Consider the following 16,676-nt stretch of genomic DNA (forward strand, 5'->3'; position numbering starts at 1 on the left):
TCCTACTACCACCACAGAAAGCCGAAAATGTTGCTTGTGTTGTGATGGAGGACTTAGCCAGCCGAGGAATCGAACACGCGACGCTCGGGTGAGACCCAAGCGCTATGCCCACTCAACCACTGACCGGTTGAACACAACACACTTGTATCGGATTATTATCTCTAGTGCCTGTAACTGTAATGAAGCCGAACAATGCTAAGACTCTAATGACACCAGACAATGAGAGTGTGATGATGAACGGAGCGCACCTGCACCTTGTAGCCGCCGGGCGTGAGCGTGGCGCCCCCGGGCAGGCTGGAGGATCGAGACGAGGGCGTCATGGCCCCCAGCACGCGCTGCAGCCCCGCCGATGAGCGTTCGCTGGCGGAAGGCACGTTATTCTGCTGGAAACACAAATAAATAAAAAGTTTAGAATAACCATAGACATATGAATATTAGTAGACCTGCCCTAAGTGATTAAAAGCGTATTATTCCCCACTCCCCATACCGGTTCCATTGGAGCCGGCTGGGCTCGCGTATGGCTTCCCGTGAATCTTGTCAATGTGACGTCATCATTATTGTTCGAACTAGCGTCGAGCTATGGTCGAGGCATTTTATGAAATAACACGGCAAAATAGTGGCTTGTGATATGAAAACTTGTAAAAATATATGTGAAAAAGAGAATAAACCCAATTGTCGTATTACATTCCATATGTAAGCATCATTTTAAGCTTATTCACGTTGTATAATATGAATCAGGTGTAGAAACATATACTATCACATCGAGCCAACATTGGTCGAATGTAGCGATTCTCAAGTGTGCGCATCGTTGTTACTGGGAAGTAAATTATGAACACTTATAAAAGTGTCTTAACTAAATACGTAAACAAAATATTCGACTCTGAAAATAGAAGAAATTTTTTTTTGCCGAATTTGGACTTTGCAAATTTGTTCATAACGTGGCGAGTAATTTGCGCTCCCATGTAAAACTGTCTATTCATTCAAAAGCAGATTTTACTTTTAAGAACTAAATGTTGATATTATAATGCGAGATGCCTATATACTGTCAGATTGATTTATTGACGAATCACAGTCAGCTTTACCCCCTTCGTTCTTCAACAGTTGATTTTACCCCTCACCTTTAATTTCTAGTCTATATATTCATATGTCTGTGAGAATAAAAAAATAACTGGGAGTGAAAGGATGAAAGTAGACTGAATGCTGTAAAACTCTAAGGCGAATGTGTGGTAAAACATAGTATGACGGTGTTAAAAAGTTTAGACAGTAATAGCAAAATGAATGTACAAGATTGACACTGCAATTGCAAGTGTGTACCGTGCGTGGGGACGATTCTTCAACACTGCAAACGCAGTGGTACGACCCCCAGGGGTTAAGAATGAAAACTTTTTTTATCTGGGAACCTTAAAGAGGGTTTCATTGGGGGTTTATCTACATTATAATGAAGTTGTTATTAAGAAGTACTGCGGGGCTTACGGCAGAGAGGACTAATTCATCAGTTTAGCTTACCTTATTATTATGCGGCGTTGTTGATGTGCGGTGTTGAGCGTGCGCTGGGGGAGGCGGGGCCGTGGCGGTCACAGTCACCCCTGACGGTGGACCCTTAACCGACAGATCCTGAAATTAAAACAATACAGTAAACTCGTAAACAGGTGAATTTATTTTCGTTGGGATGAAAATAATTTTTTGTTAAAATTTTGTATTAATTTAAATTTTATTGTGTTTACTAATGCAGACCTGTGAAAAATTAAGAGATGGTCTGAATTCTTTAAAACTCAGTTCCAATTTTGGAAATGACAATTAATGTACTTTCTGTAAAAATATTATTATATAAAAGATAGGTAAATAATAATAAAAATATTTGGATGATTTGTATAGTGCCGTTTTTGTGCAAAATCACCTTGAGGGGGACTGTATCACTTGTCTGATTTCACACAATCAAATCGAGTTGTTATTTAGAGAATGACACTTAAATTCAAAGCAAATTTGAGTTCACCGAAACAGAGTTACGCAGGACACATGCACAACCGAAATTAATATTTTTGAATATAGGTAGGTACTTTATCACTTGTCTATATTCTTCACAAAATCATTTCCACTTTTGAAAATGATACATACATTTAAAAGCAAATTTAAATTCATTGAACCAGAGTTACGTGGGAAACACGCACAACCGAAATTAATATTTTTGATACCACCCTATTGTATATATTGTTAAATTGTATATACAATAAAGTGGTATTAAAAATCAAGTTTTTTTATTATAATAATTATAATTATGTATATCCACAAAGTGTTTGCTACTTATGAAATTAAATAAAATCTATTTTTGATGTTATTTTATCTAAAACATTTCAAGTGTGACATTTTAAGTTCTTATATTGTTTGCAGTGTGATACATTATTAGATGCAGCTCTTTGGTAGGTGTATTTTGAGATCTTTCAGTTTATATCTATACTTTCAGATAGCTAAAAGTTTTTGTCTAAAACCATTTTCAACGTGCAGGGTGTTGAGGTGAGTAATAAAGTACCTTATTCTGTGGGGCCTGTTGGTGTGAAGGCGGGGGCTGGGCCGCCTGCTGCTGGGATTGCCGCAGCTTCTTCAGCAGCACCAGCTTCGTCTCCTCGGCTCGGAGTTCCTCACGCAGCTTCCTCAGTCTCCTTTCCCGCTCCCAAATTTCCGCTGATGACAGCTCCTGAAATGGGAAAATATAATATATATAATGCCATGATGATAATGATGACATATCATAAAACCTACTTAAGTATGTAAAAACGTCGTTGGACAGTCTAAATATTTTAGGTCAGGTTTTTGTATTTGAAACTAAACCATGAATACATTTATTTGCTCAAAAGAAATTAACGGCCCTAAATAGTAGATGTGTTTTTGGAATTCTACGGAATGAACGCTCAGTCGGAAGTCAGCCAAATGCCAAAATGTGTTGCATACTACAACTGCATTGACTTCCGTGCATAACAAACCAATTCATTTTTAGTTTCCTGCTGAGGTAAAGGAATATTTTATAACTACACAATTGTAGCACAGTAATCAATTAAGGTAGGCGACACATCACGTTATACGCATCATGGCTTGGCCTATTTCCGTATATCGAGTGATATGCTGAAATAGGCCAAGACATGAAAATATAGTGCGCTTATAGTGTGGTCTGTCACAGGCTTAAATCTTGACAAAGGAATTTGTAAGATCAAAGATTTACCTATATTTCACGTGTTGCTTTTACTTCCAAAAGATGGGGCTGTTTTTCATAAAAAAGAATGTTTGTACAAAAGAACGCGCTGTTTTTCTAAAAAGCAAGTTTTTACCTGTCGCAGGTGACATCTATATAATATAGGTATGTATAAAAATACACCCGTATTGGAATGCAACGTTGTGTTAAAATTTGAAAGTAATCGGTGAAAAACTTTTGGAGATTTAAGATTTTGAACAAATGAACATTTACATTTTGATTTATATAGATATTTGCTTAGATTAAATGCAAAAATGATGATGATTTGAGAATTTCATGGCCAAAAGTGATTTAATTTTTGGTGGTGTGCTACATCCTTCCTTATCCATTTCGTCCGTTTCGGACAGCATTACGGTGTCCCTCATGCTGTTCGAAATGTTGGCTAAAGAAGGAGTTAGCGCAACGCGGCCTAATATCCCAAAAATAAATCATTATAAAATGAGATAGTATCAAAAAATTTTACAAAAATGGTACATAATGATTATAAACACGTGCAACTAAATGGAACGCAATTTTCACCCACGAACGAAGACCACAAACAAGAGTTTAATATTGTGTAAAGACGGAAAGATTTCGCAACAATATTTCAAATTGTGAAAAAATTAGACAGACCGACCGGAACACGGGACTTTTCAAGGCTATCTCTTAGAGCTGACTGAAGTGTTTCGCTACTATCTATGGCCATTAATATGCACACAAAAAAATCCAGAATAAACAATTATAGTTCTAAAAGCAAATGCACAGTAAGCAACATAGTTTAAGTTTCATCAGTTTTCAAATGTAAATGTTTTCCTGTTCTCAGCAATTAAGTTTCATGTATATATTTTACATAGTGAAGATGCTTAACTAAACAAAATCCATTATCGCATGTTGACATATTATTTTGACTTTCCGCAGTGCAGTTACAGATGTGGGATATGCACCAATGATGTGTATAATTTTCAGAGTAATTATGTACCACTAGTGACACCTATGAAGGTTAGATTATATTATTTATGAAAGGTTCTCGCCTCTGCTATTTGTTTGTGATTAAATTGTGTCCGCAAAGACGATCCCTGTTTTGCGGCCCTTTTGAATTTGAAGGTGTCAACAGTCTTTGTCATATAAAAGGTCGGGTTTCCTTAAAAACTCTCTCTTGCTCAAAAACAACCAAAGGTTTCACCTTTCCTAAAGAACTACAGGAACTAACCTGTACCCAGAGTATTTATTAAAAAGTGCCTAGTCATATCATGTGATAGTGGAGGTTTATTGTTAAATAAAAGTGATTCAGTTTGCTCTCAAGAACGGAGTTTTAATTCTAAGGACCCTAATTTATAACAGATGACAAATATAGCATTTGCATTACAGGTTCTGCACTCATGAGACAAACCTAACTAAAAGATTAACCTTTTTGTACATGCTTTCATACAATCCAGTTTGTTCATAATCTAACTGATCCCCCTAACATATTAATTTGACTTATATAATTACCTTCAGTGGCAAAAGCACGGGTTCATTCTCGTTCTCATTATCCGACGAGAATTCATCAGTATCCATTTTGTCGCCAGTGGCGGTCACAGCTGACACGGAGAGGTCACTCTTCTTGGCTGGCTCCCGGCTGAAGGAGAGGTCGCCTGGATGGAATATAGAAACTGTTTGACTAAGTAAAGACTGACCTACAATACTAAATTCTTCCAAGTCAATCGGGGGAAAGTAAGTGACGGTGAAAAAGTGAGCAAATTTTTTTGATGAATGGACGGCTATTTTTTGGAAAACGTTTTGTTATTATGAAATCAGTTCTGCAAATTAAGAGGATTATTCAGTTAATTATATTTATTCGGGAAAACTTATTGAAGCTTAGCATTGTAATATTGAATCATTGAAGATAATATCAACAACTCTCAATGAAAATAAGAAACAGACACAAAAAATAATAAGGTATTGGTCGCAACTGGAACTCGAACCAAGATCCTCTTTATTCTTACCGGGACCGGCACTCTACCAATGTTGCAACCGTTACTTATTTATTTTCTGTGTATTTTGTCTGTTTCATATTTTCATTGAGAGTTGTTGATATCATCTTCAACGAATTAAATCGTTATATTTTATTCAGTTTATTTTCGTGTCTTTTCATATTTCTTGAAGGTTACGAAAAAATAATTTTTGTCATCAATGAAGATCTGTTGAGGATATTGATTGCTATGCGACTATGTTGATTACACTGTGTAGCATCTAGAGGCTTTAAAATATTGTAAGACTGAAGATATTATGTCGAAAATATTTATAAATAACATTACATGATCATAAAATGGGCGATGGAACATACTTTTAAAATAAAATTTAAAAAACTGAACCTTCCAAAAATTTTGGAAGTGCTAGTTTTTTTGACAATAAAAACTTTCAATCAGTTGATTTTAGATTTTTGTATTTTTTTAATAACTTGTGAATACATAGATGAAACAGTGTTTTTACATGGGAATCCCAAACCAAACAAAAATACAAATCTAATGTAGATCAAGCAATGAACGGAAAATGTTAGGAAGGTTGTCAGAAAAAAGAAGCTAGTCACTTGAATATTGTTTCACAAGACAGCAGCAGTATTTTTTGTTGAATCCACAAAAAAACTGCTTATTCGAAATATGTAATTGTCTTTCTATTTAAGTCTTGTGAAACTATTGATTTTGGTGCTTATATCGTGATCCTGCCAGAATGGAAAGAAGGCTCAGATACCTGGGAGTACATGTTGTGGATCAAGGAGACGGCCGAATATCCAGTTTAGCCCTGGTGAACGTTATTAAAGGGATTGGGCCACTATGAAGAGAATAAGGTGAAATATGGGAGCACAATAGGCACATGGTCATCAACTATGCAGATCGTCCTAGTATACATGCAATATAAAATCCATTACGGACTGAAATGTTTAGAATTAATTTGGGAACACCCATCTAATTTTGTACCCTAAGTCTTAGTTCTACTAGAAGTAATTTGTAAATTTGGCAACTTTACAGAAACTCATCATAGAGTTACAAATCTGTAAATTTGCCAGAAAGATGTCACAAACATGTCAATGTAATGTAATTAAAGTAATGTAATTTAATTACAGTAAAGCTAGATGGATCAGAAGGGAGGTAGGGTTAGTACAAAACTGCCGCGGTCTTGGTACACAATGGGTTAACCATAGAAGTATTGAGCAGGTGTCAAATTAAAGGCGCAAGCGGATAGTCTTTGAAATAAAAGAAAGAAGTCAGCTTGGTTCTTTAAGAGACCTAGATTTATTTTGTGTGAGGAAAGGCAATATCAGACATGTAGCTATACATGTGACTATTGAAAAGAAACAGATATAGATAAGTAAAAGTGATAATATTATAAACTATTGTTTCCTTCAAAATTCTTCACTGGCTTTACAAAAGCATAAAGGAACAAACGAGAAGTGAGTTAGTGTGCTTTGATTTAAAAAACTAAGCAACTGCGATGCCAAATGGTTAAAGCCTATATCACATGAGACAATAAAAATTTTGAAATTACAATAGGTTCATCTGATTATCTCGTCAACAAAAAATTTAGAACAAGGTCGGGAATAATCTATTGAATTCTTGTTAATTTTTTTGAGAAACATTCAGTACAATTTATTATCCCAATTAATACAGGGTTTAAGAAGAAACAGATTGTATCGAGCAGTGGCGTGCCGTGACTGTTCTTCTGATTTTTGTGATTTACCAAAGAAAATAAATTTTATCAAAAAAAAGTTTTTTCCATACAAAAAGTTTTCTGGTATATTAATTAAAAGTTTTTACTCTGGAAATCGAGAAAATCGGAAGAGTAATAAGGGCAAGCGCGGAAATCAAGAGGTTTATGATGTGAGACGGTGAATAAAGTTAATTTCAACGTCAGGGTAAACAATACCTGTCCACATGAGATTAATTTTATTGGAATCTTGCTGCAGATCATAACTTCTCTTCGGTAAACCTTTAAAAATAAAACTGAACATCAAAAACATATACACAGTAAGAAATATTCAAAATAAAAATAAAAACATTGAAAATTAAGACACTCACTCACAACATGCTAAAATAATAAAAATCAGAACGATGACACCAGAAAGCTGAATAAGTCATTTCATAAATCATAAGAAATCAAAAGAAAAAACAACCCCTTTTGACCCAAATTGAATTAAATATTTATGTATATGGAAAAATAATTTCTTTATTTTTTTATTTTATTTATTGTTTTTATTTTAGTAATTTGTACATTTAAGTTTACAAATGATTAATTAATTATTACATACAAATATACTATGTTTTTTTTTCTTGCTTGATGTGGCTCCTACACAACATCTTGAACTTTTCAATTGGGGCAGACTTAAGGTTTTCCGGCAGCGCGTTATAGTATTTCATCCCTTTATATAATATAGTATTCTGTATTATGTGTGATAAGGAATTTAAACCTCTTCACAACAACAACAAAAACACTATTTTTTAAGGTATCATCCCACTTTATCAACTTCAAAAATAGATTTTTTTATGGATTTCGAAAATGGATCACTTCACAAAATATTGTGTATAAATTTCATAAAAATCAAAGAGTATTAAGTACTATTTTTTCGAGATAATTTGAAGGCGCTCTCCAGTGTGCTTTTACTTAAGCGAGCAGGTACACATTAGCCCAGCTGCTCTGCCCCTTCTTAACCTCTCAGACAAAGACATTTATATACTATGTGTTCCTTTGAGAACTGTCAAAACGTGATAATTTTTGTGTTATTTACGAGTTTTGCTAAAAGCATCATAACTCACGTCTTGGGAAACGTAGCCTCATTCTAAAAAATGTTTTGGAAAGATTATGAAATCCACTATCGCATTGTGTTGTTATAAGTAAATATTTGCGTTTCTAAATATATATTTTTTGAAAACGTCAAAAATATGTAAGAATCGATAACCATTATTTCAAAGCCGTGAAAAATGTACTTTTTTCTGAGTATCATAAAGAAATAACACTTTATATATTGAAGAAATATAATTAAAAACTATTAGTCACCTCAAAATATTAACCGTCCAAACTAAAATATTTTTAATAAATTATTTAGAAACGCAATAAATTATGAACGAACAAGATACAAAGACAGAAAGACGATAGAAAGACAGAACGAACAAGACAGAAGATAGAAAGACAGAACGAACAAGACAGATTCAATCGGCTTAGATAATGCAGTTCTACGTTCCATAGATATTGTTGAATACAGGCGCGTAGCGTTATTCATTATCGACACTCTGTTTTTTAAATCATGGCAATCCGTATACTAGTGATGGAAATAAATCGATTTTTGTAAAATCTCGCGCGTTTACGTGAAAAGACGTTCTAATGTCTTGGCCGCTATTATCATATTTACGTCTTTTGACGTTCTAATGTTCTGAGTGGTTAAGACAAAATAGCCAGAACGAGCCGAAGAGATGCCAGACTTGAAGAAAATTAACTGTATGAACAAGCAAAAGGCATCCTGTATGGTGCTGGCATCGCTAATTAGCTGATAGATTTTTCAGTAAAAAAAACAGCAACGCTTTTTTCTCGAAACCACTTTTTTTCTTGCTTTGTTGATTTTTTCTATAGAACTACTGAACCGATCATTACAAAATTTTAACTACACATTTGCCACATGTATGGCTATTACTGGAACTAGTTCTTTGACAGCTATTGGTTCTTTTAAAATCAAAATAGGTTTTTTTGTTATTTTTACATAAAAAATCATAATTCTAGTTTGGACAGTAGCCATAACCATACTGAACTCAAAGCTTTTTGTCTTTTGTGTTTCAGATAAATCTATTCAGAAATAACATCAACGAAGCTGACATAGTTTTTTTTCGAGGGACTATGCGGATGCTGCTTCCAGGGATAGATGAATTATGAAAAATAAATATAGTAAAATTCTTCATATATTTCAAGAGATATTTTATGAAACCAACAAATCATTTACATCAATTTCTTTTATTGGAACCATACAAAAAAAAAACCAAAAATACCTAATGTTCCGTCCAAAGTGGGATGATACCTTAACCACTCGGAACATTAGAACGTCAAAAGACGTAAATATGATAATAGCGGTCAAGACATTAGTACGTCTTTTCACGTAAGCGCGCGAGATTTTACAAAAATCGATTTATTTCCATCACTAGTATACGGATTGCCATGATTTAAAAAACAGAGTATCGATAATGAATAACGCTACGCGTCTGCATTCAAAAATATCTATGGAATCTAGAGGTGCATTTTCTGAGTCGATTGAATCTGTCAGCTTGTTCGTTCGTAATTTATTGCGTTTTTAAATAATTTATTAAAAATATTTTAGTTTGGACGGTTAATATTTTGAGGTGACCAATAGTTTTTAATTATATTTCTTCAATATATAAAGTGTTATTTCTTTATGATACTCAGAAAAAAGTACATTTTTCACAGCTTTGAAATAATGGTCAGCGATTTTTACATATTTTTGACGTTTTCAGAAAATGTATATTTAGAAACGCAAATATTTACGTATAACAAAACAATACGATAGTGAATTTCATAATCTTTCCAAAACATTTTTTAGAATGAGGCTACGTTTCCCAAAACGTGAGTTATGGAGCTTTTAACAAAACTCGTGAATAACACAAAAATTTCCGCGTTTTGACAGTTCGCAAAGGAACACAAAGTAAATAAAAGTCCTTTTCTGAGAGGTTAATCACAAAATTTTGATTTCTAACTAATTGAATATGTAATTATTAAGAGATGGAAAAGCTGGGGCAAAATCAGTGCCATACTCGAAGGAAAAATATCTTAATTTTTAAACACAAAAAATACGCATACCTATTAACCCTTCAGACCTAAGGTATACTGTGAATTTGTGTGTATATCCACTTCTCAATCAAATCAAATGCTATATTATTATTATACTACTATATTACTATACCGTTATTGAAGGCACAGAAATCTATTTTACGGGTTATTATGAAGAAACCTTTCAGATATTCGAGCGACGCTCTCTTCAAGGAATTTAATGTACTAGATGTCAGACAGTGCTATATAAAAAAAATTGTAATCTATGTTCATAAAAATAAAAACAAAATGAAAACAGCCGAACACAAACATCAAAGCAGAAGTAAGGGAAGGAATGACCTTTCCGTTCCAACAAGCAACAGAGCGGCTTATCAAAAAATATTCTCATATCTCGGTCCTAAAATATATAATTAAAATCCCCTCTCAGCTGAAACTGTGTGAATTGTCATCCTTCGGTCCAAGAGTGACAAAATGGTTGTTGGATCTAGGCAGGACTGATTCCGAAATGATACTAAAAAATGTAATTTGAAATCACGAACGCCTCTATGTATCTTTATGTATCTTTTTTATGTATCTTTTTATGTATCTTCGTTTTAACATACCTAGTAAATCCTGTATTCGTCTAGGATAACTTGAAACTTGAAAATTTGACTGTCCTGAAACGGGAATCCTTCTTAGTTGGACAGTCAAAATCATAAAATGTAATCGATATTATATTATAAAAAAAAAAAAAAAAATCTGAATTTATCCAAAAGCTAATAACCGTTTTTGAAAGATGGTGAAATACGCCTTCAAAATTTATTATTAGAAATAAACATAAAATTTTTTAAATATTAAAATTTTGAAATAAAACATAAAAGTTTTAAAAATGGCTCGCTTTAGGTTTTTTCATCTAAACACTGAACTAAAATGGCTGATAACGAAAAAAAAAATACATAAATATTACTGCCACATCACATAATTGTTTCATATCAAAATATTATTCTGTGATTAACTTATATATTTGAATGTAAAGCATGGTGTTTTCTCTTTCTAACACGGTTTAGATCATATTTATAACTATGACGGTATGGGATATACAACATTTTCTACAAGACTATATGAGCTGTTCCGAAAAGCGAATCTACGGATAACAGAGGTTTGTTCAAAAAACCAAACAAATTAGGAGTTGAACACTTATTTTTAGATGGCTTCCCGGTTTTAGGAGGAGTCAGGAATGTGTCAACAATAAAAGTTTATTTACTTTGTTCAAGTTTTCGACTAGCAATTCGAAGGTCGCCGATTTAGTAAAAATGTAATTTTAAAGTAAATTTTATTTGATGAATTTGTGTTATTTCACAATTCATTAATTTAAAATAACATATAGTATAGGCTGAGGCACGATCCAGAGTGTACGATACTCTAAGTATCGCCCTAGTGTAAGACCATCATTCAGAATTGAAAAGTTGCTTGAAATGGCTTTAGCCTTGTGTGGTGACCAGATCTGAATAGCCAGGTACTGGTATTCCCCACCTCCCTCTTCAATATCACTTTCACAAGAGTCCAAATTGCTCCCTGTCATCTGGAGCCAGTGAGACTATAGAATCCCCGATTGGGGTATGTTGCAAGGCTGAAAGTAGTGGGCGGAGAAGGAGATGGGGAAGAGGAAGGTGGGGGAATACCAGTATCTGGCTATTCAGATCTGGTCACCAAACACGGCTAAAGCCATTTCAAGCAATGTTTCATTTACTTGAAGAGAAAGGGGAAAAAAGTAACATTGCATAAACATCTCAATAATACGATAAACGAACATTTCATATTTTCACCAGGAAGCTGCAGCTCGCAAGTAGAGTAAAATATTTTAGTAAGAATGATTTTAGCCTTTTTACTAAAACTCAACTTTTATATGTTATATCACACGAGTCTCAACACCTGGTCTATGTAACATTACAGCGGAAAGCATTACAGCTTTTTAATTAAATTTTTTATTTCATTTTGGACAATTCTTTGATCCTTGATATTATTTTTCATTAAAAAAATACAATTTATATCACACAACCTTCAGATTGAAAAGCCGATATATTTTTATGCATATAAGGGTTTATTTTAGTATTCGCCGCGGTGTATTGATAATTTGGTCAGACCAGACCCCTCGTGGTTTACACATGGCAGCTGCAAAAACTAGTGTGATTAAAACAAATTTAACCCATTAAATAATGATAATTTAATTGTTTTGCCTGTAATGATGAATGGCTCTGGAATTCTTCGTTTTGCCACAGCTTTTCCATATACTAGTAATTATGTAACATTGCATAATTTTGTAACATAGTTTTTAACATGAAATACATAGCTATTTTTCTAAATAGTCAATTTCCTACTCTTATTAAAATAAAGATGATATTTACTATGAATTATTTCACTGTCTTTTCTGAACTGCTGAATTTATAAACTATCTATTAAATGGAAAAAAAATTCACACCATTAACAAATGATAAGAAAACCTACACCAGTTAATAAATAAAATACACAAAAAATCATGCTCAGTTTCAAACACCGTGCAAACATCATCATTTCAAAAGGTCGCGCAAAATGTCCTTTACAAATAAAATATAATGTTGCTGTATTGTTGAGTTTTAATGGGAATCGAACCCAAAGTCTCTTGACAACCCAGGAATTTATAATTAAATACAGGTCAAGAGTTTTTAAGGCAGCACATGTTTGACCTTTTTTAAACTTTTCCAGACCAAAAATAATTTGTATGATATTTTTGTAGTGGAAAAGTATCTTTATTCACATTTATATTTTTGTATGAATTAAGTAAGTTTCTAAAAACACTGAGACACTTACAGGTTGAAGAACATGATTTTCTGTAATTTCCATACAAAAACTTCTTGTGCAAAAATTGAAATTTTCAGTATAAAAATATCAAACAAAAAATTTTTGGCCTGGAAAATCGGGGAAAAAAATATAGTGACTGCAATACATGGCGCCTGCTATTATTTATTCACCTCTTTAACGGCAACAACAGCAGCAATGTTCACAAACAAACTACATAGTGCCAAAAAAAGAAACAAGTTTCCATTACATGACACAAATATATTTGAAACAAAGAGGTGTTGAAGTTTAGTTTTCTTACTCGGTTTAGGAGGAGGGGGTTTAGCAGGCAACAGCACAATATCCGGGGATTCTGCATAGCTCCTTTGGTCTGTTCTTGGTCTAAGGACACGCCTTCCCCCCTGTAGATGTAACAAACATGTTTTGTATCAGAAGTTCAAAGGATGGGGGAAGAAATTAACATGTAACATGTTGTAAAATAGGAACAGAAGACCTGCATTTGCAGTGGTGAGGAATTGTGCCCACGCACCGAACGAAGCGCTGCAATTGCAAACTTGACCTTGTACATTGATTTTGATTTTAGATATTCCTTCTATCGGGTTAGTTAAAGACAAAAATAAAAACTTTATCAAGTATGGTATTGTCTACGTGCTGGCTTTAACGAAAATGTTTTTTTTTTTTAATAATAATAAATTTAAAGCGAGCACAGAAAAATTACTAAATACATACTTAATCTTGTCAAGAAGCGTAACTATTTACCCAAATACCATACATGTCTTGAATAAAACATACACGGTTAGTAGCTGAGTTGACAAGAGCGTTGTATTCCCGCAGAGGCGTCGTTGGTTCAATTCCACAATCCATCATTGCACCATCAAAATTTTACCACTACAATGATGGTAGTATTTCAGGTAGTATAGGTAGTAGGTAGTATTATTTATAACCCGGAAATATTTTTGTTTTTATTTATTCAAAAATAAAAACAATTACATTGCTGTTAGACTAAACTAACATTTTGTCAGAGTTTCCTCAGCGTGGTCTATGTTTTGACTTCTAGAAGGGATGTTGTAATTTTGTTACAAGTTTTTGTGAAACGTACAAATAAAAGATGTTTTGCTTTATAATTAAGACAAGATCAAACTAAATCACAACAAACAAAATAATATAATTTTTCGATTTTTATTATTTCATGTATCCGATTGTATCATCACCGTAAACCATAGAATTAAAATAGTAAAGAAGGGCTCACTAACAATACAAACCTGATGCAGGGGTGGGTGTGCTGGTGTGATAGTGAGCCCGCTAGCTGTGAGGGCACGCAGCTCGCTCAGCTCCGGGGGCAGGGGTCTGGAAGCAATGGGTAGGCCATTGGTATCAGGCTTAGCTACTAGTCTATGGAATGAGATAAATAATAATTGATGAGTTTCAAGAACAGTGTGACATTACATTTTACAGAGACAGTAATTTTAGATTAATCAAATTCAATATGGTGGTCAGTACTTGATAGAAGAGACGCAATGTATATCCGGTTACTATTTGACCACTTTATTACGTACCGGCTAGATGACGGACAGTGACCTAATATCCGGCTGATGACGGAATGTCAAAAAATTACCAAAACAGGAAGACAAAATCAAAACTATTTTCTCTTAACACGTACAACAAACCATGACCGGTAGTGGCAAAATATGGTGAATAAAGACTCGCTTTCCAGGGTATAGAAGTAAGAAAAGATTATGTTTACTTTCACACCTTCACTGCTGTACACGCTACTTAGCAAACCACCACTAGTAAGGGTCACTATTTAGCATATATCCATCTCCTTAAACGTTTAATCTCTTGCACTCACAATGTAAGCTTAGTACTAACCGGATATCAGGATATCCGGTCATATGCCGATGGATATCTGGTCAATTCACTATCCGTTGCATCTCTACTTGATAGATATTACAGGGAAGAAAAATATATGCAAATAGGTACCCTTCAAGCCACAATATTCTGGTATTAAGTAAAGTCTGATACGTCAAACGGATTGGTTAAACCCTCTCGTAAGAACATTGCGAAATTAGGGGACAGAGCATTTAATGCGCACATCCACATTCTTGCAATAACCTGCCACTCCTAAACTACAATTTAAATAGTGCATGCATAGAATCTTGTACATAAAACTATAAAATAAATTTAGACCCGAGATGGAGAAATATGTGAAATGAAACAAATAAACAAAAACATATCTTACCTCACGCTTAAATCAACCACTGATTCGTCTGTATCCATTTTTTCCATCTGAAATAATAACGAAAATTTAGAAGATTTGTTACCCATTATAATAAACGTTTTGGTCATAAAATTGCCAAGATATAATGGTTATATTTTGAAACAACATGTTACAAAAAAACTAATCGCTTTGTTGTATTAATTTATCTTCTTTACTTTTTCATACTAAATTTTGTAGATGAAATTTAATCTAATTTTTTTGTTTACCTATTTGATTCAGTTGTATTCAGATTCGGTTTCGGAATTATAGCAAACAAATCTATTATCAGCAACTTGAACCTATATTTAAGATACATTAACTCTTCTGCAAAGTTAAGAAATGAAAGAAAACATTTATGTGAAACATGAGAACCTAACCTTAAAAATTTGTGTCATATTAAAACAAAATTATGTGTAAATATAAAATATTTTAAACGTATTTCAATGTCCACTAATGCATGTTTATATTATTTTAAAGCTTTCCCATTCGAGTAGAATTCAAAACAGTGATTTTAAAATCAAGTTATTTCGTCGTTAAAAATTAAAATCAAATAAATCTTAGTGATAACAACAAAAACATCAGAATTTATGAGATATTAGTAAAATTTGGGGTTATAAACGAAAATTTGTTATTTGGGGTTAAAAAAATAATGACATATTTTATGGGAATAGTAGTCCGATTAAAATAACAGTAACGGTGGCCATCCCTAATCTGATTAATATGCTAATAAAAGATGCTTATTAATCCAAAATTGATTTGTTGTAGAAAGTGTTTACACAAACATTTACAGAACTAAACAACGCGAAAGCATTTTGAAGAAATGCTTCCTTGGCACATTGAAATATATAAAAATAACCATTGTTTATTTTACAAACCTTAATGAAAACTAGTAATTAATCTATTGAATGGGCATAGCGGTAGGAGAGATCGATAAAGATCACACTATCAGGTAATCACCAAATTAATGTTATCAAAAATTATGTCCACTTGTACTCAACGATACTAGATAACAATTTATCAAGTATTAGGGAGTTTTCCGTTGATTATTAAATCATAAATATGAATTTAACACAATATTGTGACATATCAATCGCCGAATAATATCGCCGTGCAATCGGACGCACAATTCCAAAGACAAAATAATTGAACCTTTATCGGCTAATTAGTGAATAGTGTGTACATGTTGTTTACTTCATTCACGGGAGGTCAAACAAAATACTGCGGGAACATGTCGGCTAAGTACTTGCCTACTTTCAATATTGAGCATAGAGAAGAGTGGAAATTAATTTAGGATATTCTGGTCAAAACAGGTACATTTTTAATATAGACTACCTTGGTTGTATTCAGGGAAATAGAATACAGTTCTGGAAAGAATGTAGAAGAAATATAAATTCTACAAGCAAATAAATTTAACTACTCTTAATATATCACCTGGGTGATTCGTTGAAAAATCAATTACTTGTTCCAGATATAATACAATTAAAGACCGCTATTGAAATTGTGGTAACATAAAAGAATTTTCTAGGTTATTTCTGGGTAGCGGGAAAAAAATTATTTCAACTATAAAAACATAAAATT

The 16,676-nt window shown here is 33.3% G+C and overlaps 1 protein-coding gene across 6 annotated transcripts in view; it reads right to left on the reverse strand.

The window, feature by feature from the left end:
* The window catches only part of simj (transcriptional repressor p66-beta simjang), a 32,928-nt gene extending 16,682 nt beyond the window's left edge, over positions 1 to 16,246 (reverse strand). For 2 of the 6 annotated variants that reach the window (XM_089646566.1, XM_089646563.1), the window contains exons 1-9: positions 15,974 to 16,246; positions 15,081 to 15,127; positions 14,095 to 14,233; positions 13,143 to 13,242; positions 7,127 to 7,189; positions 4,715 to 4,875; positions 2,528 to 2,692; positions 1,507 to 1,614; positions 249 to 383 (exon numbers count right to left, since the gene is read on the reverse strand). In XM_089646566.1, the coding sequence (XP_089502692.1) occupies positions 249 to 383; positions 1,507 to 1,614; positions 2,528 to 2,692; positions 4,715 to 4,875; positions 7,127 to 7,189; positions 13,143 to 13,242; positions 14,095 to 14,233; positions 15,081 to 15,127 (918 nt within the window). In that variant the 5' untranslated portion in view covers positions 15,974 to 16,246. The remainder of the gene's footprint in view (positions 1 to 248; positions 384 to 1,506; positions 1,615 to 2,527; positions 2,693 to 4,714; positions 4,876 to 7,126; positions 7,190 to 13,142; positions 13,243 to 14,094; positions 14,234 to 15,080; positions 15,128 to 15,973) is intronic. The other 4 variants (XM_089646567.1, XM_089646564.1, XM_089646565.1 and 1 more) reach the window with 4 other exon arrangements.
* Positions 16,247 to 16,676: the final 430 nt, after the last annotated feature.

The sequence above is a fragment of the Hesperophylax consimilis genome, chromosome 24 (genome assembly GCF_061612785.1).
Source record: "Hesperophylax consimilis isolate HC1 chromosome 24, BYU_Hcon_1.0, whole genome shotgun sequence".
Taxonomy (NCBI): domain Eukaryota; kingdom Metazoa; phylum Arthropoda; class Insecta; order Trichoptera; family Limnephilidae; genus Hesperophylax; species Hesperophylax consimilis.